This window comes from Lineus longissimus, chromosome 16 (genome assembly GCF_910592395.1).
Source record: "Lineus longissimus chromosome 16, tnLinLong1.2, whole genome shotgun sequence".
Classification (NCBI taxonomy): Eukaryota; Metazoa; Nemertea; class Pilidiophora; order Heteronemertea; family Lineidae; genus Lineus; species Lineus longissimus.
The window spans coordinates 8,132,873-8,152,462 of record NC_088323.1 but is presented as its reverse complement, the minus strand read 5'-3'; the positions used below and the strand labels follow the sequence as shown (position 1 = coordinate 8,152,462).

At 41.6% G+C, this 19,590-nt stretch overlaps 2 protein-coding genes across 2 annotated transcripts; one reads left to right on the top strand and one right to left on the bottom strand.

Moving 5' to 3' along the window:
- The first annotated feature begins 1,021 nt into the window (after positions 1–1,021).
- LOC135500248 (hydroxyacylglutathione hydrolase, mitochondrial-like) lies at positions 1,022–6,047 on the top strand. Its single transcript, XM_064791575.1, has 6 exons — positions 1,022–1,094; positions 1,768–1,981; positions 2,625–2,742; positions 3,428–3,634; positions 3,915–4,096; positions 4,817–6,047. The coding sequence occupies exons 2-6, from the start codon at positions 1,812–1,814 to the stop codon at positions 4,905–4,907; spliced, it is 768 nt and encodes a 255-aa protein (XP_064647645.1). The 5' UTR covers positions 1,022–1,094; positions 1,768–1,811; the 3' UTR covers positions 4,908–6,047.
- A 2,195-nt stretch (positions 6,048–8,242) lies between these two features.
- Positions 8,243–19,584, bottom strand: LOC135500894 (cilia- and flagella- associated protein 210-like). Its single transcript, XM_064792605.1, has 9 exons — positions 19,426–19,584; positions 17,975–18,192; positions 16,934–17,107; positions 15,638–15,843; positions 14,768–14,978; positions 13,767–13,852; positions 12,985–13,177; positions 12,262–12,426; positions 8,243–11,537 (listed from the first exon to the last, which is right to left on the bottom strand). Exons 1-9 carry the CDS (start codon positions 19,466–19,468, stop codon positions 11,181–11,183), a joined length of 1,653 nt encoding a protein of 550 aa, XP_064648675.1. The 5' UTR covers positions 19,469–19,584; the 3' UTR covers positions 8,243–11,180.
- Positions 19,585–19,590: the final 6 nt, after the last annotated feature.

The following is a 19,590-nucleotide window of genomic DNA, read 5'->3' as shown; positions in this document are numbered from 1 at the left end:
GTCCCTATTTTTGAAGATCACAGAAGATCTCCAACGATGTCATGGTTCAAACAACTGAAGGAGTTCTGCCCTTGAGGAAGGACATCTGGCTAGACATTACTACGACTGTCCACTGCCAACTGTATGGAGATGAAGGATTGTGGTCGTGTCACTCCATAGTTGTTTCGCTCTCAGACACTTGTTCAGCCACCCTGTGACAAAATAGGATAAAAATCAACGTTGACAGATGTGAAAGAGCTACATGTACAAGGAGCTTTTTCTGATTGCTGCAACTTGTTTACTTGTCAAAATGGGAGTATATAATTAGAAACATTATTGTCATATCGAGAAAGTTAGGAGTTCCCGTCTGCAGCCATTAAAACGCATGCGATTGTTATAATTTGTTACACATGACGAGCCTAAGGTCAAATTGGCCATGTGGCTCTAAAACCAATGATGATGATGATGATGAAAAACTGTCAAGTAAATTGTAAAGAAATGTCCTGACCTGACCTCTGACATTGACCCGACCTGAGTCTGATATTGACCTGACCTCTGACATCGGATAGTAATTCAGACCTGACCTCTGATATTGGTCCTGACCCATGACTTCAGACCTGACCTCTGACACTGGATTAGACCTGACCTCTGACATCAACCTGAGCTAGACCCAACCTCTAGCTGATATTGGACCTGACCCGTGACTTCAGACCTGACCTCTGACATTATTACGTATTCAGCACAGTGCTGCAACGTTTTTTCCTTGGGTCGATGACATCGTCTTTGATTCATGGCGATGTCCGAGATGAGAGATGTCACTTTCGATTCATCTGTCATGGCAACGTGTGCCATTAGCCAAATCATGCAGTGCTATTTGAGATGTAACTGATGAAAGCTGGATGAAACCAAAAAACGAAATGAATGTCGTAAAATCTTCAAAATTGCTCGGCTGCGATTCGTTTTTGGCCATTTCATTTCGTTTCGACGATTTCATTTCGGGTTTCATCGTTTACCCAACTCTTCTGAAGAGGAGGTAAAAATGCTGTTGTTTAGAATTTGCAAGAGTCTCAGTTTTGCTCCCGTTTATTCTTCAGTTTCCTGCTGGTTTAAGACAGGTTTGTGATAAATTGATATATTTAGCTGTTATAGATTAACAAGTAGTTCAGTACGTCTAAGGCATTGTGATTTTGGTCGTTTGGAATCTGAAATTAGTGAGAAATTAGTGATCCGGCAATCGGAACCATAGAGGGCAGAGGCGGAAATTGGTACGTTGGGCGTACTATTTTAGGACAGTGGATACTAAACTACATTGTGCTGTAAAACCCCGCCCATGTTATTTCACGGTTTATAAAATTGCAACTTTTAGGTACCGGAGCAACTTGACAACAAACTCGCATTTCAAAAGAAAGTAGATAGAATTAAGAAATTTTTACGCCACTACTGGCAATATATATTTATTATATTATAAAGAGTAGATGACAGTAACCTACCTGTACCGAAATAGTCTTCGATGATTCCCACTCTGGGGTCAAGGAGGGGGGGGCAGGGCAAGAGCGACGACATGCAAAGGTGGCAGTGGCTGATTCTGTGACATCAGACAGCCGAATTAACTGCTAAGGTCACTCAATGCACTGATGGTGCACGGCGACGAATCATTATTGAAATTGTGGTCAGCATTGAAAACATGGATAGCCTCGCAGTTGCGCTTATTGATATAAGAAGTCGGATTTATGATTAACATTTTTATTTCACACATTATAAAAATAATGAACAATCCTATATTTGCAGCTCATCAATTTCATTCTAAGCCAACTGTAACCCAGCTACCAGACATGAAGATCCGGTTGCTCCCAGCTCTCCAAGACAACTACATGTATCTGCTGATTGACGAGACGAGCAAGGAGTGTGCAGCGGTTGACCCGGTCGAGCCAGAGAAGATTCAGGCGGCCGTCAAGGAGGAGGGTGTCAAGTTGACAACAGTCTTGACAACCCATCATCATTGGTAATGAATAGTAAACAATATATCGTCATCATTTGGCATCACTTGGCATTCTAACCAGGATTTTTTTACCAACTTACTGCAAAGGTGTACACGGTGGCACTTCGATAGTGACGCATTGACGAGAACGCTATTAAATGATGTAAAAGGCAGGTCTTTTGCTTCTTATGTAATATCAAGAAGGTAGAAAGACAATACAGAGAGCACAAACGCTGTGACTTTGGAAACAAGGGGTCCCCCTCCCAAAAATAAATATTAGTGCCAGTATGAGTATGCATTTTCCAGGCATCTGCGGGATGAAATCAGAAGTTAATTGCTTTAAAATCAGAAGTAATGCATTTAATAGCTTGATAGGAGTTTCATCTGAGGGTGATGCAGCACTTGGTGAATGAAGTTGGGACATGGCCCCACCAAGAGAGCGCAAAAGCTGTGACTGGAAACATGGGGTCCCCTCCCAAAAATAATTAGTCCTATTACTAGTATTGCCATTATGCATTTTCCAGGCAACTGAGGCATCTGCGTGATAAAATCGGAGGTAATTTTGTTCTTCGGGTGAGGTGCCCTGAAGTCTTTTTGCGGCCCGACAAATATGACTTATGAGGGAGAAGGGCGCCCCCTATATCTGCAACTGTTTGTATATTTTCAGGGACCACGCCGGCGGGAATGAGAACTTAGTCAAGTTGTTTACGGACTTGGATGTTTGTGGGGGTGATGATCGAATTGGCGCTCTCAACCATAAAGTCAACCATGGTGATCAATTGAAGGTTTGTGTCCATCAATTATAAATGAAATGTGTCATTTAGGAAAAGTGGCATAAAAATTAGAGCTCTCAGTCTCAGCACTGCATTGGACGCTCCCCAGGGAGGGGCGGGGGGATTCTACCTGGCGAGGGTGCAGTGGCTGTAATGAATGCTCAGAGAGATTCACTCTGACTATCGCACCAATTTTGATTGCCAAAGTGCAGCAGGCCCTATATTAAGACAAGTAAGATAAATTTAAGGACTTGATACGGACAGGAAGTATTCGTTGTCTCACCGAGCTGAAATGTTGGCTAACATCTTTGTTCCACCCTTGCTGTTTTGGTTACCGAACCATAACTGCTGAATTCAAAAGGAGGCTGCGTTGGTGCATAGTGCATTTACACTATTATATAGTGTTAAAGGGACAATATAGGCAGCAGCTAGGCAGGCAAGATAAAGTTACACAAAGTCGCCAATAGGGGTCTTTCACATCTCACAATAAGTTGAAATGATTCACGCCTGTACGAGGAATATATTTAGTGCTGAGTCTGACATGAGGGCCCAGGGCCCTTACTGTGTATGAACTAGTCACTTGAAGATGGCCAAATTAGCCCCTCTGCTCCTGCCTGTACTATAGTCCCATTATGAATCTCAGTATTTTAGAATTCCAGAACACATGATTTCATTTCCACTTCTGTATTTTTTCCAGGTGGGCAGCCTCGACATTCAGTGTTTGTTCACGCCTTGCCACACGTCCGGTCACATCTGCTATTTCGTGAAGGGAGCAGGTGAGGAGCCTGCTGTATTCACAGGAGATACGTTATTCCAGGCAGGCTGTGGACGATTCTTTGAAGGTTCCCCCGAACAGATGTACAAAGCTCTGATGGAGACACTCAGTCAGCTGCCAAAGAATACAGTGAGTTTAAATACTGATTCCACTGCGGCGGTCTACCACTGTGGTTTTGCTATTTTCACAGGCTTCGTGGTTAGAATATGTCCCCTTTATGACTTTTACAAAGCTTTTTTAAAATTCTAAAATTCCGCCTTCGGTTTGAATGATTTTGATCCAAGTGTTGGACAAGTGCTAGCACCCCTGGATCCAAAGAAGACACGAAATAAAAAGTACATTCAGTACAGCTCTATGTTCTTTTGCAATTCATCGATGATCCATTTTTACCTCGATTACTCCTTTTCAGCAAGTGTTTTGTGGTCACGAATACACCGTAAACAACCTCAAGTATGCACTCCACGTCGAACCACAAAATAAAGCGGTACAAGACAGGATGGCTTGGGCAGTGGAGAAGAGAGCCAAGAATGAGCCAACTATTCCTTCCACGATTGCTGAGGAAATGTCTTTTAATCCGTTTATGAGAGTTTGGTAGGTACCTAGCCTTGTGGTCTCCGCTTGCTGACAGAATATCTCACAGCAACATCACTGTGCAGAGCAATTGTTTTAGACATAATTTGATTTATTTCAAAAGTGTAGACAGTACATGGGTACATGCCTTGGGCTGATGCAATGTATTATTAGCGCTGGGCAGAAGAACAAAAGTTCAACATTCTAAAACACCTGGATTTAGAATAAACCACACTTTACTTTTAGGCAACCACAACCGCTTGCAAGAATGAATAAAGACTAGTCTTTATGAATTCTTGCCGCTTGGGTTGGTGCAAAATTTTGAAGCAGTCCAAAGGCATTTAACAACACATTATTCATTATCTTATTTGAGATGTTTCAGAATAGAAATTGATACCTCATGAACTTGCCAACACCATTGACTTTCTGCCTTTCAAAAAATCACTAAAAACATTTCTCTTCAAGGAACATTTCGGGCCAGCGCTTTAACAGTCTCATCACTGAGGAGCGCTATATAAATTCATGACTCTTATCTCTTATCTTACCTCACTGTCGGTATTGATTGTCTGACAAAACACAGCTCAGATGGAGTCTCCATTTTAGCTCCACTCTAGCGGTTTTAGTGAGACAACCAATACCTCCAGTTCGGTAGTAGTTTCAAGTTGAATACTTGAACAGGAGTGTCACCACTTCATCTGTGTTTAGGGTGAGGTTTCTGTAACTGTTCCTCTTCCCTTTCAGTGAAGAGTCAGTGCAACAACACACCAAGCAATCACAGCCGATCAGTGTCATGGGTGCATTGAGAAAAGAGAAGGACAGCTTCAAGGCATGAAACATAAAATCAGAGACTTTTCTCTCACAATGTGTCAGTGCTACCGGAAAAGACAGTCATGATATTTATTTCCTGGGTGAATATTGCTCAGTTTTCAGCATGAACCAAATACTAGTACTATACAGGGTGTTTAAAAAAAAGTAAACCAAGATTAATTTGTTCATTTCTTGGACCAGGTGTTCAGTCATTGAATAAAACTTTTGCTAAGGACACACTGGTCTTTCTTCTTGTCGGAGTTACGCTGCGGTAAATCTGGTGCAGCATCAGTTCTGACATGGTTGATTGAACTGCTTTGTGCTCAGTCATCTGTGACAGTAAATTGGATTTCTTGGTGTCACAAGAAAGAGGACATCATAAGGTAATATTAAATGGTGGTTGTCCATTTTCAAAATTTTTAGCCATGTCCAAGAAATTAACAAATTAATCTTGGTTTCTTTTTTTTGAAACACACTGTACATAAGCAGTTGGGGGCAGTTCATCCCTCTCCTTGACACTCCGTTTTTGGCATGAAACAATACAAAGTTGAATGCTCTCTTTAAAAACCCTTGAGACTGGACATGAAAACGGTAAACCATGAAATGTTTGCAAGCATTTATTTTGGAGATTTTCACAAATGCACTATCAAACCCTGTCTACTTGAATACATTACCCATTGAATTATGGTAGCAAGCACAATCTTCAGTCTAAAGGCAGCTTGCGAAAGTAAATTGCGGCCATTTTGAAAATGCGTTTTCACAGGCAGTGTAAGTTGACCATGACATAAAAGTCATGTTTTAAATCAAATCGTCACCAAAAGCATTCAAATATCATGAACATTGGAAGACATGGACAGCTTCAAGTAAATTGTTTGAATAAGCTTGTATATTTGTACTTTTATTCCATGGTAAACATACGTTGCCTGTGAAAAGGGTCTTTTCATAATGGCCGAACTTTATTTACGCAGGTTGTCTATTGCTGATTGCTTTGCCAGCAATTCCAGGTTTACAGTATCACGTAATAGTGAGGTGTCCTTGACTCGCTTTAACTGTGTTTTGTGAGAAACCAGGCAGGCCAAAACCTCTCTATTAAGGACACCTTCTGGACTGACGAGTGCTGTCCTTGGAGAGGTGTCATGATAAGAGAGGTCGAACTGAATTGAAACAGAAACCAGAAAAGTTTGGGTACCTACCATATGAATGAGCACTTATTTATTACAGGTCGTGATTTGGGCTATGGAACATCCGTAGAAAATCTTGTAAGCAAAGTGCTAAGATATGTGCTATTCTGATAATGACATTGTCTACAGTAACCACATAATTATGGACTCTGACCTGTTTGATTGATGATGATTGATAGGAATTATATGAATATATTTAAATTATATGGGTTTTCTTTTCAATTTCTTATCGTTGTGATTGAGACACAGAGCTGATGGAATTGACATTGTTACAATCACCCTTGATCATGAAATTCGTACAGAAAAATTGCCTTGACTGGGTTTTGGATTGCCAGTCCACTGCTCTACCAATTGAGCTATCAATGTTTCTTGATTTTCTGCACTGTGTCAGTGTGACACCTTGATGATGTGGATAGTCATGACATGACTATCCAGTAGGTCATGCTGATCTACCGTCGTTGTGCGTATATCCAGGAGACTTTAGGACTGATATTCACCGCTGATATTAAGTTGGCATGCCAGTAGGTTCGTGCTGGATATCTGATTAAAAGAGGAGTTGTAGGAGATAATGCTGGGATAGCAGTATTGATATTTAAACCTTTCTCATATACCAGTTCTCTATGGTAGTGGCTGTTTTGGCCTGCTGCAGGTCCCAGAGGCATGCAAATTGACCTAGAAGGATTGCCCATGCTCCATGTTTGAATTATTAGTAAGGTTTTTACTCCGAAATCACCCAGCCCCTTAGAGGACAAAACAAGTCTTGTAGGTTTAATTTAAGGTAATGTTTATGTTCATTGAAATTTTGATAAAAAGCAGGTTGAAATTATTATAGTTCATTTGCTGGCGGTGAGACATTGGGTGATATGAATAAAGACTAGCAAATGCTTTTATCTAAATCTCCATGTACATTTTACACTAGGCCTTCCTTAACAAAACCGGAGTAAAAGCATTTGCTAGTCTTTATTCATATCACCCATTATCTCCCACAACTCCTCCTCTAAAACACTTGGCCCACCGTCGTGCAACAACATGTGATCACCACCTGACAGTGGAAGGATCTGATGACGGCGAGTATAACAGAAGTGTCCCCTCACGTGTCTTGATTCTGTTTTGTTCAGGAACAGAAGAACGAATAATCATAAGATTTAGGGGTGTTGTATCTGCTCACTGTGACAGCAGATATGAAGACCAGCGCAGTTCCAATGTTCTGAGCAGATTTCAGGTTGCATGTTGCTACTTTGGGCTTTGTTTTGTTTGGTTTATATCTTTCCAGCCAGAATGACGCACCGTTCCGCCGAGGATGCCATACGCTATCTCTGTTGAGCAGAAGATAAAAAGTTGGCAGTTGCATATGACCTCTCTTTAATACATTGGCCAGACATTGCGGTCACTGGCAATGAAGACAGACTGGGACTTTTTGTGGTGCAAGATGTTGGCACCTTGTAGATGATTCAAGTGGCTAATGCATTTCATATGGAACAAATGTTTTTATCATATAAAAAGTTGATCAGTTGCAATCTCAGTGGTGTCTGCACACTCACACCTGGGGTTAGTGAACGTAGGTTTTGTGTGCTGCCTTGTCCAATGGTAAGACCGTTGTGACTGACGTAGCGTCAATTCAGAAAAAGTATCGTTGGATTGTCCTTACGTCTTGACGTCTCAACTCTGTTGGTGAGTCGTCGTCGGTTATCCCTGTGACGTCACCAATGGTGGTGGTGATGTCCCGGTCTTGACTGGTGTGGTTGTCAAGGGTGATTACGGCTAATTAGGGTGTGCGCTTGAATGACATGCTGTCGTCATTCTTGGGCGGGACACACACCTGGGGTTAATGAGCACGACCCCCGACACCTGGAAAAAGCTGCCCTCTTTTTGGGCGAGGATTCTATTCTAAATATGGAGTTGAGAGCCGAGTGTCAAAAAGGATATAATTAGCTACATGTAATAAACAACATGGGGCAATTTTTTATGTAAGTAGGAGGAAACCAGACTCCTGAGGGTACCTGCACTGCCGGTGGGAGTCGTCCTTTCTATATCACTTGCGTATACCGGGACTGACTGGGAATCGAACCTTGGACGTCAGAGGTGACATGCGCTGTTTTTTCCACTGCACCACTCCGACCGCTCCTGCATAATTCAAGCTCGCGCATCGTTGACTTTCACAGAACTAATAACACTTCACTTCTTGTCATGCTAGCATTCGATCTTTATTTCTCACTCTCTATCTATATACATGTCCATGTACAAACATGCTGGACATTCGACCTCAGTGTAGTAGTAGTGAGTTGAACCCATAGGAGGCGCAGTGAGTCACATAACCTTTCAGTGCTCCGGTACCAACAAAGAATAAACGACAATGGCAAAATGCTGTGCGTGACCATGTCATTTGAAGTGTTGTTATGCTGCATCTGTTTTCTTTCTTCTTTGTTGGCAAGGTTACTGTTGACCGTTATACTTATAGCTGTTGGCATTGTCGTTACAACTCGCATTGGCGTTACAACTCGCATTGGCGTTACAACTCGCATTGGCGTTACAACTCGCATTGGCGTTACAACTCGCATTGGCGTTACAACTCGCATTGGCGTTACAATTCGCATTGTCGTTACAACTCGCATTGGCGTTACAACTCGCAATGTCGTTACAATTCGCACTGTCGTTACAATTTGCATTGTCGTTACAACTCGCATTGTCGTTACAACTCGCATTGTCGTTACAACTCGCATTGGCGTTACAACTCGCATTGTCGTTACAATTCGCATTGGCGTTACAACTCGCATTGGCGTTACAACTCGCATTGTCGTTACAACTCGCATTGGCGTTACAACTCGCATTGTCGTTACAACTCGCATTGTCGTTACAATTCGCATTGTCGTTACAACTCGCATTGTCGTTACAACTCGCATTGGCGTTACAACTCGCATTGGCGTTACAACTCGCATTGTCGTTACAACTCGCATTGGCGTTACAACTCGCATTGGCGTTACAACTCGCATTGTCGTTACAATTCGCATTGTCGTTACAACTCGCATTGTCTGTTACAACTCTTTATGGGCCTTGACAAGGGACGCAACTCGCTGCACCATCAACATGGATTGCGCAAAAGTCCTCATTCAGCTCTCAGGGTTCTAGAGATGAGCACAAAAACCCTACATCTAGCTGCTACTTTTGGCATCTCCTATTTCACTGACATGCATTGTTTTACTGTTTTTTATAAGATACATGCAAGATACTAGTTACTGATCAATTTCTATGCCAATTGGCAAAAATCAGATGACTCCAATTATTAAGAATTCTTGGCGTTTCATTTTTGTCGGTTCACCCTGTAGAGCACATCACACTTGGTTATTGGAATATACATAGAAAAAGATATATACAAAAGATTCTTGCCCTTAAAGGGCTAGTGGGTGTCTCTTTACGGAACATGGCCCAGTAGATCGCCGTTTAACGCTGACGTTAATACTGCTGATGCGGATTGAGCAACCGCACCCATTACACTAGTAATGCACTGATGGTACTCTGTGCATTTTGCTAATTTGATTGTGAACCCTTGAGACAACTTGGAGTACATGCACATCAAAATCCCAGATTTTCACAAGTTAGCGCAATACAGGTATCTTTGCCTCATTTTATATACATAAAACCAGCAAAGTGTGTGTCCTGACAATGCACGCTGAATAAGGAATTATTTATTCACAAAGTCTACATGTATTCGCTATTAAGTGTTGGATACCCTGACATAGCGAGATAAAATACATGTTTCCAGATGTCTGATCATCATCTTTAGAATGTTCATGTATATCAGAAAATACGACAGGCTCTGGCTGGAGGGGACACATGCGCCAAAACATTGACAATAAGTTATCATTACGAGTATGAAATGACGATTCCTTATAAAAAAATTCTTTAAAAATGACATATGGTACATGACTATCTATTGAGGATTGACTGAGATATGGACATAAAGCAGAAAATAAACTTGTCCAAAGATAAGTTAGTTTTATTAGGAAAACCATTCGAAGGAGCATTGACTGAGATATGGACGTCATAAAGCAGAAAAAAAACTCGTCCAAAGATAAGTTAGTTTTATAAGGAAAACCATTTGAAGGAGCAACTTATATGCTGTATTACAATACAAGGGTTCAGTGTTCTCGAAACACATCTAGAAAAAGTTGAATCCTAAGGAAAGTCGTAATATCATCTTTTTGAATTATCTTTTTCTTCCATTTCCCAAAATGCCACATGCAGATCCTTCAGCTGGAGCTAGTCACAAATATCTTATAAATATTACATCCACAGCGCCATCTATACAGATAGATAGATAGATATCGAGGAAGGCCGTTATTTTATCTGGCTCATTTAAACTGTCGCATCAAAGGAGGAGTTTAGTGTAAACTATTGTCCGGCTGGCACGATTGTGCTTTCGCAGGTGTATACAAGTGATCCCTGGGTGTAATGGAGGAACAATGGAGTGACAACGGGTGCCACTTTGGGATCCAATTCCATGATGTCAGACAGGGGAGAACTCGCACCTAATTTAGCCACACAGGTCAAATCACTGCAGGGACAAATCATGGTGGTCGGCATGGGAATCTACAGAGGTGAACGCTTTCGATTGCCTGCGTATTGGCAAGCAGTGGTATAATTTGGGTACATTTTTAATACATCCAAGGACATAAAGGAATTCTCAAAATTATATTTCAGCTGGCTCGGCAACTCCTCCTTTAAGCTCGAAAACTACCGCCACGAAAGCCAAGAGACTTGACATCAACAGAGAGCATTGCAGACTGCATCAAACCGACCCAGGTATACAGATGAGTGGCCCTGAATTTTGATTATTACATGGACAAGAACAAGGTCAATGGTCATGGACGGATAAGACACCCCACATCACAATATAGTAAATGGGCGTATAAAATTTTATTGACTTAAACAAATTTTAAGCAAGAAATGTTACCTCTTTGAATATTCTAAAGTTGACCAAAGTATTTCGCACATTCTGCAAAAACTTAGCAAGGCTCCCACTCTCAATCAACAGATGCGTCTTGGAAAATAAGAGGCACTGCTTCTGGTTTCGATTAAAAGTCCCATAAATATCACAGTAAAACAGCCTGTCCTCGAAGTTACCAGACAAAGCCAAGACGTTTATTTGTTTGTCCGTCGCCGTAAATATTCTTCTTTGTCTCCTCGGTTGTATCTCTTTGATAATGCGGCATCTGTACACCAGATTTATCCTGGACCATGTAGCTCGGACGGATGCCGCCTTTACCAGGGAAGACAGGGCCCAAGCCTCCACCGGCTCCCTCCCTAGCTGCCTTCTTCAAGGCGTAAGTGTTGCGGCCAGCCTTGTCACAGTGGCCGATCACCTTGCCGGCATACTCCTGGAACTGCCTCTCCTCCAACTCAATAAGCCCCATGTTGACATTCGCCTGGGCAAGATCCTCTTCATGGGACTTCTGTTCCTTGTCCTTAATTTCATCCTGGAAGCAAACAGCAGAATGCATTTGATAAATTTCTAAATATTTAGATCTCAACAACAATGATCTGCTGAAGAGATCGCTGACTTGAGAGTTTGCTCCAGGAACAGCCTGGACTAGCAATGTTCTTCGAGGTTTGGGCGCACAATTGCGGACAACTTACCAACGTGTGATCATCTTCTTTACATCTGGAGTCTGAGAGATACATTTTGATTCGGGATAGCTGAGGAAAATAGCAAGTCCGAAAGAAGTCAACACCAAGCACAGGTAGACATTGACAGCTATGATTCTAGTGTCAGTGTCAGGCCTTGCACGTCCATTTAGAAATGCCCTTTGGCTTGTTATAAGGAGAAGACACCACTCCAACTTTCTTACATCATTTTTCTTCCTTACTGCATGCAGCCAATTGGATGGAACTTCACATATTGTGTTCTTCACATATAAGTAAGAATTATATCACGTCTTTTAGACAAGGGAGCGCTGTTTTCCTCGAGGCATGATCATGGGATGGTGCAGTCAGGAAAGATGAGATGGCCCAGAACCTGCACTTGCCTCAGAGTCAGAGTGCACAAAGTTCAGGATTTCGCTTCTCTGATGTGTTTCTTAGTGCCACTTGATTCTTAACACTACTTGTCTCTTAGCACTGCTAATACTGTGGTAATAGAAATTCAAATGTACAGACATGAATTCAAAGAACACACATGACCCGACTCCTATGATTACTTACGATCTGTTTAAAATGGAATCCCATGAGTTTTTGATCCTCCTCGAATTTCCTCTTCCTCTTTTCTTCCTCATTGGCCTTGAAGATTCGATCAGCCTCCTTACGCACCGCCAGCATCTCAATTTCCTTCATGCGGTTCGCTGCAGCCTCCTCTTCTTGCAGCTTCAACTGAAAACATCGATTTCGAGCAAGTTATTTAAACGGTCGAGATAGAGGCTAGACAATGGGTAGTAAGTCAAACAAAATATTTCTAGACGACCACTGTTTTTTACTTCCACAACCACTGACTTTGTTAGCAGGATGACTGAATTCCACTGCCAAGTATGACGAGAGTGGAAAACACTGCCAAGTATGACTGTAAAACTATTGAAACCCTGCCAGGTATGACTCAAGTGGACTGGAAAACACTGCCAAGTATGGCTAAGAAACCCTGCCACGTATGTCTGGAAAACACTGCCAAGTATGGCTAAGAAACCCTGCCACGTATGTCTGGAAAACACTCCCAAGTATGATTGGAAAACACTGCCAAATGACTGATTTCAAATGAATCCTCATGATTTTTTTTAAACTGCTCACGGCGTAACAAAATGAAATGTAAAATAAAATAAAAATCAACTGTTTTCACGCAAGCTGTCATTTGTGCCAAAACAACAACTAGAGCAAAACGGTTAAAAAATTTGCCTGTTAAAAAAGCCACACACATGACAATTGTGTGTGGGGCCTTACCTGTTCAATTCTATGCTTTGCGATGGATTGTCGCATGCCGTCATGCTTTGTTTGGTTCTCCGCCTCCTCACGTGTCCTCTTGGCTTCACTTTCTGCCACAGCAGCCAGAATGCGTTCATCCTCATCATCAAGTCTCTCCTTCATCTGGGCACCAAGTTTATGGCGAATTCTCTCAAGGCGTTCCTGTTTCTCGCTGGAATGCAAGGCATGCATAAACTTCAGTGGTACCCTCGTAAACAGGGAAGTTTTCACATGCTTTTTTGCTTGTGGCAAAACTTGCGAAAAATAAAACACAATGAAAAATAAACTCTAATTCTGTTACACTACAGGGTGGTCAAAACACTAAGTCAAAGTTTTGTCCAAAATTGGGATTTCACAGAATCACAAACTATCATAGCTGAATATTTCCAAGTTTAAAACATATTACAACTTTAAAAGGGTATAGTGGGAACATCTAAAAGAAAAGCACCAAGCAATACATACAATGTAGCAGGCCTGATTTAGACCGTGTATTCGCCGGGATTTTGGTCATATTACTTAGTGACAGTTTTGGGATAGCATGCATCCTGAGGGGTGGAATTGGTTAGCAAGGACATAAACAAGGTATTGCATTATTATTTTGTTATTTTAACACTTTTGAAGGCCATATGTATATTCTGGCTTCTCTTTTTTTTTATACGTTAAATTTATCTTTCTAGTAGGGAGCACCTTACAATTTTGGGGGTAAAAGTTCCTCCACTTTGACCGGTGTAAATATTTTGGTCTGTGTCACATGAACTCACTTGTGTAACTGTCTTTCTTTCTCGGCCCTAAGCTTCATCATTTTCCTCTTCGCACGCGCAAAGATGTTGCATTCCTCATCTTCTTCCTGGAGTAAACAAACAAAAAACCAATAAGGAAACAGCAAAACTACGGCCGCCACAACATGGTGCTGACTGTCATTAGAGTATTGTTGTTCCTGAGACATGACACCAATTCGGTCTGAGTTTTGACGTCATTTTAATAACGTATACCCCAGTAAAAATTAGCACTGCCCATTGGAACGCTGATATCCTTTAGGCTGTTAGCAATACGTCAGCAACTAGATACAAAATGTTTGTCATGCCTGATTGATTCCGTTGAGCCGTTACCAGTTGAGCTACGAACGTCGGCGCGAGAAATTGAAAAACACGCGGTTGGCATTTAAGGGTTCTAGTGTCTGTACATACTGCGATTGACTGTGCCCAATATTTAAAAAAATGTGCCTAAAAGGGCGGTTGGCCGCTTAAGGGTTAAAGGCATGAAAGGGGTCAGGCTGTTTGTAATTACTGGTGATCCACGAAAAAGCATTGTAGTTATATACACAATGCAGTTATTATGCATACAAATCTGATGAAACTTGGTATCTATTTTTTGTATATCTGTCTATACAACGGCATTGTTAAAATTCAACTTCACAATTTGAAATTGTCAAATCTAATGACGAGTTTCTAATATCTAATGAACGGTGTACCGCTTTGAAGGTCACAGTCAACCTCTTAAATTCCAAAAATTGAAAAAATCCGGGATCCAAGGGTGGTCATGTGGTTGCGAAATTGGGTCTGACTTTCACGATGTATAGCGCTTGCATACAACCGCCAAAGTCCGGTACTGAGGCGTCATCTACCCAGGCATGCTCTAACTGACCCTACTGTACATCAAACACGCTAAAACAAGCAATAAACTAGCGTCCCAGCTCAAGGGAATAAAAATATCACAGAGACTGACCTTTCGGTCGTTGGGATTCAAGAGGTTAACCACATACCTCCTCTTGGAGTTTCTGTATTTCTTTCATCCTCTCAACATCAGCAATCTGCTTCACGTTGTCATTCATCAATTGTTGACGCTCGTCGCGTCTGATGGCCTCGAGGCGGCGTTTCTCCATGTGATGCTGCACGGCCAGACGCTGTAACTCTTCGCCTTCTGACCTGTCATTCTTCACGTCCTCATCATTCTGTTTGATGTGCGTCTTGATTCTGGAGTGAAACAACAAAGCAGAAATGATAATGGGATGCTGATAGTGACAGATGATCGGTTCATCTTTTGCAATCAGCAACATGATTTTCTTTGCTACGTTTAAAACTGACGCTATAGTATTTCATTTTTGTTTTTTGATTACCAGTATTATTGTTGATACCTGATAGAAGAATTGTGAATGATTGGAATAGCCTCCCAGCAAGCATAGTCAGTGCCTCAACACCATCCACCTTTAATGCCAGATTGGATAGGCACTAGCAAAAGGATGAATCTAGGTTTGACTATAGGATAGTATAATAAAGAACTGATTCAGGCGCCGTGTATATACTCAGAAACATTATTGTCTTATCGAGAAAGTTATGAAAGCCCGTCTGCACCCATTAAATCGCACACATTTTTTGCCATAAATTGATACGCATGACGAGCCTAAGGAGGCTCTAAAACCAATGATGATGATGATGATGATGAAAGCAATGCAATGGGATCTATTGCTTGACCTAGCAAGACACCAGGCACAAGGACTCTCAGAGCCACGTCAAAGGAAAAAAACTATTGATGAAAAACTGAACCCATCACCCCTGAGACCCTTTACAACCACTAAACCAAGCCACTCCTAATTTCGGACGTAAATCGAAAATCTGCCGATTAGAAAACTCACTGAGCAGTCTGGAAGAGAGCAATATCTTGTCTCTCCCGATTTCTCTTGGAGGCTTCAAGCTGATCTTGTCGAATAGCTTCTTCAAATTCCCTCTGTTGTTGCTCCACCCATTCCTTGTCTTTGCCTTCGGTGTGTTTACTCTTGAGACGAGCGAGCTCCAGTTGAGCCTCTCGCTCCTTCAGCACTTCGGTAAGCAGCAGCGCTCCCTGGAAGCAAAACAAAGTGAACATTGTAGGGAAGAGACATGTATTCATCCACAGGCGGAAGTGTGGCACTGACACATAGTCCGTACTGAACTGTGAAGCTGTGGTAAATACATGACTGTGATGGGTGAAAGTGGATTTATTCTTCAATCTTTGGTGGATTCTTAATCTACAGAGCCAGGCCATAACAGGGATATACTTTTTGATAATTAATTTAAGGAAATATTGTCTCACTGGCCAGTTTAGAACTTGTATTCTAATAGGCCTATATCAGTCCGCGAGTGACGATTTGATGGCAATGCTGTACACAAATCAATTTTCCTCAGGCAATCGATATTGGAATGTTTTGAATTTTTACTATTATTTCGAGAAAAGCCTCTTCATAACACATATAAAATTCGGTGGGAATTAAAGCACCCTTGGTGTACTTTTTTCACCAACCTATATTCATTAAAATGTACACAGAATGTACACGCTGGCTAATAGAGGTCTCTGGCCAGTACAGGGTGTAACGTATCTCATTGAAATGTGCATGTATTGATGAGAGCAAGGCTGATGATCGAGCAGGTAACTTAGCAAATCTAGCATGCAAGTACGCCTACATGCTATGATTTGTATTTCTTTGTACGAGTTTAGATATGATAGAGGAATGGACATTCATCATTTGGCTCTACCAAGTATGCAAATGAATGTAGTCATGAGGAACAAGACTGCAGCATTCACTTATACACTGCAGGTGGTAAGACCAAATAAAGAGAGATTTTGTAAATATTGGAAGATTTCATAAGTCAATAACAGCAGGGACACAAAAATTTCATTTGGTTGGAGTTTTTCCAGGTTTCCATGTAGCATTTTAACTTCATGTACTAGGAGTATTACCCCCCCCCCCTGGATTGGATGCTGGTCTATAGCAGGTTAAATTACACCCCTGGGTGGAGAGAAGCAAGTTGGGTCAACATCAAGTGACTTGCCCTTGAAGGACACAACGACGAAAAAGTGCTAATTCATCCGAGTGTCAAACCTAGGAGACCTCCTGGTTAGAAGCCAGGCATTCTAACCACTCTGCCTCTGGTCCACCATTACAAGTACTCACATGGAACTGTTTCACTCTATCTGACTGGTAGTACTGCTGTGTCTTAGCCTTCTCGATCGCTTCCTTTCGTTTCTGTGCCTGATACTTGGCTTCTTCAATATCGATGGCCTTCTTCTCTTCTTCTTCTTTCTCAAGACGTAGTTTGCGAGCCTCGAGCTTTTTCTGTCTTTGACCCTAAAATTGGAAGACGACTCGATTGAGTAGTTAAGCGAGTGATATTCAATCAAAAGTTTGACGAGGATGCTACATCGTCGGAACCATACAGACAGCACTGCTGGAGGAATGAGCAGTACAGTGGAACCTCCCTTAGCGGACACCTCTCTATTAAGGAAAACCTCTCTATAAAGGACACTAGTTTCGGTCCCAAATGAGTTGTTTCCATTCAAGTTTACCTCTCTAATCAGGACACCTCTCTAATAAGGACATCAGTTATCAGTCCCGTGGGTGTCCTTATTAGGGTGGTTCCACTGTATTTTCATGCGCACCCACCGGTCATTTTAATGGTGCTAGGCTATAGCATGCATATCACCTCTGAAGTTAGGATTCGCTTTCCTGTTGGTTCGAGACTACTCAAACTCCTGTGATAGAGAGGACACATTTCATTGACAGCCTAGGTTTGAGGAGGTTTCCTCCAGGTGCCCTGGTTTCCTCCTACATGCACAATACAAATCACGCACTGAAATATTGTGAAAGATTCGAGAACACTTAGTTAATGAGCAAAGTTATCACACACAACTCACTTAAAAAACAAACTCAATTCCAGGTGAATAACTGAATTTGGATGGCATAGAGTGTCTCGCGTATGTCACCATGATCAACTTGACCACTAAATTCATTCTGCTCCAGAAAACTCAATTCTAGGTGAGTTTTGATGGCAAAAGTACCATCTAAATTCACCAAGATCGAAGTTTAATATAATCTGTGCGTGCAGTTTTTTGGCAGATGCAGTGACTACGAAATTCCTCCATGCTAATGATCATCATCAATGGACTGGCCGACGCACTTTCCAACCACAAACTAAACAAATCTGAAAATCCTTACCGCTAACGTGTTTGTCCAGTTCTTGACAATTTCTTTACATGAGTTGATCTTAGCATCTTCGTCTGCTTTCTTCTGTCTTAGTCTTTCTGCCTCAATCTGTTTGCGATTGAGTTGGTATTGGATCCGGTTCCAGTCGTTCTTAGATAAGATTGTCACTTTCCTGATATCAGCCTGCATGGAGAGCTCATTCGCATCATTCGGCCTTTGTTCTGGGGCAGCTGAATTTAAAATAAACAATATAGGCCTATTGAATAGAATAAATTGAGAGGCCAATGTTGTCAGACACAGTGGCCAATGCCATGCCATTATGCCTGGGTATTTGCCTTGTCTGAATAGCATTCCGCCAAGATGACGTCACTGCAGCTGCTGCCCTCTATTTCCCCATCGCTGAATTACAGGCAATGTCGGACAAACATGCGGTTTCGTAATGGATTCAGGCTTTCTAACTAGGGCAGTTAGATTCAATCTGGCACATGTCCGAGTGTTGGAAATACTACATAATTGTTCTGAATATTTCTCTCTCTGACTCTATGGTATCATTCATGCTAAAAACAATGCAGGGTCAAAGATAATTGACTTTTAAATAAGCTCAAATGCGTAGAAATAAAGTGTCGATGTCCGACTGTCACTTGACTAAAACGTCATCAATATCTTATGCAAATGACCTTGTGAGCTATAAATAGTAACTTCGCGGAATGCTATTAAATTAATGTTGACGGATGAATAGGCCTAATCGCATGAATAGGCCTAATCGTGCGTACATGCATCATGGACATGGCTCATGCACTGTCAAGTCAAGAAGATACAAAAATGACTTGCGGCTATGGACAGAAGTCATCATCTATTGTGCGCATGCGTTAACTCCGTGTTTACACCAGGAGTCTATTTATAGGTTCGCCGCGTGCAATTCAGCTCGCCGTGGCTTACCTAAAATGAAGACGATACGAAGGGTGGAGTCATAAATTTTAATATTTTAATGAAGTATGATGTATATAGCCTAGGCCTATATATAATATCTACTTCTGAGAAAATCCCCAGCCTGCATACCGCATGCAGCATGCATTTCGTCAAAAGAAGAAGCCAGTCTAGACTAATTTAGTTATTACTGACCCAGCTTAGGCCTATAGGCAAGGTTTGTAAACACGGAGTTAATGCATGCGCACAATAGATGATTGACTTCTGTCCATAGCCGCAAGTCAAAAATGTCTGTTAGGAAATGTTTCCCGGTAGCCGACTATCTGATATGGTCTATGAGACCGGAATTGCCCAGGCCATGGTTCAGATCTTATTCAGTATCATCATTGTCATGATGACTGACCATACATTTTAGGCTAGGCCTTCACAACACTGACTATAGGCTATGTATAGTCACAGGCGAAATAGGTTTGCCCTTACTTTTTATTTTGGCTAAAATCAAGGCCTCAAAATCATCAATTATTTGCCATACTTACACCTCGGTTGACCTTTACGTCTACCGTGTTGAATGGCCGACATTTTTTCTATATTTCGGAGGTTTGATGAGAAATAGTTCACTCTCTGTGCTCCAGTAAAATTAAAAGCATCGAAATCTGTCAGTGTACACACACATACACACAGTATGTCATGTATGTACTGTA

Excerpts from the sequence above, each read along its gene's own strand:
- LOC135500248 (XM_064791575.1), top strand. The coding sequence starts at position 1,812 with ATGAAGATCCGGTTGCTCCCAGCTCTCCAAGACAACTACATGTATCTG. Across the intron at positions 1,982-2,624 it reads TTGACAACCCATCATCATTG|GGACCACGCCGGCGGGAATG; the intron begins GTAATGAATAGT and ends GTATATTTTCAG. Across the intron at positions 4,097-4,816 it reads AATCCGTTTATGAGAGTTTG|TGAAGAGTCAGTGCAACAAC; the intron begins GTAGGTACCTAG and ends CTTCCCTTTCAG.
- LOC135500894 (XM_064792605.1), bottom strand. The coding sequence starts at position 19,468 with ATGTCGGCCATTCAACACGGTAGACGTAAAGGTCAACCGAGGT. Across the intron at positions 14,979-15,637 it reads GCTCTCTTCCAGACTGCTCA|AATCAAGACGCACATCAAAC; the intron begins GTGAGTTTTCTA and ends GTTTCACTCCAG. Across the intron at positions 13,853-14,767 it reads TACAGAAACTCCAAGAGGAG|GAAGAAGATGAGGAATGCAA; the intron begins GTATGTGGTTAA and ends TGTTTACTCCAG.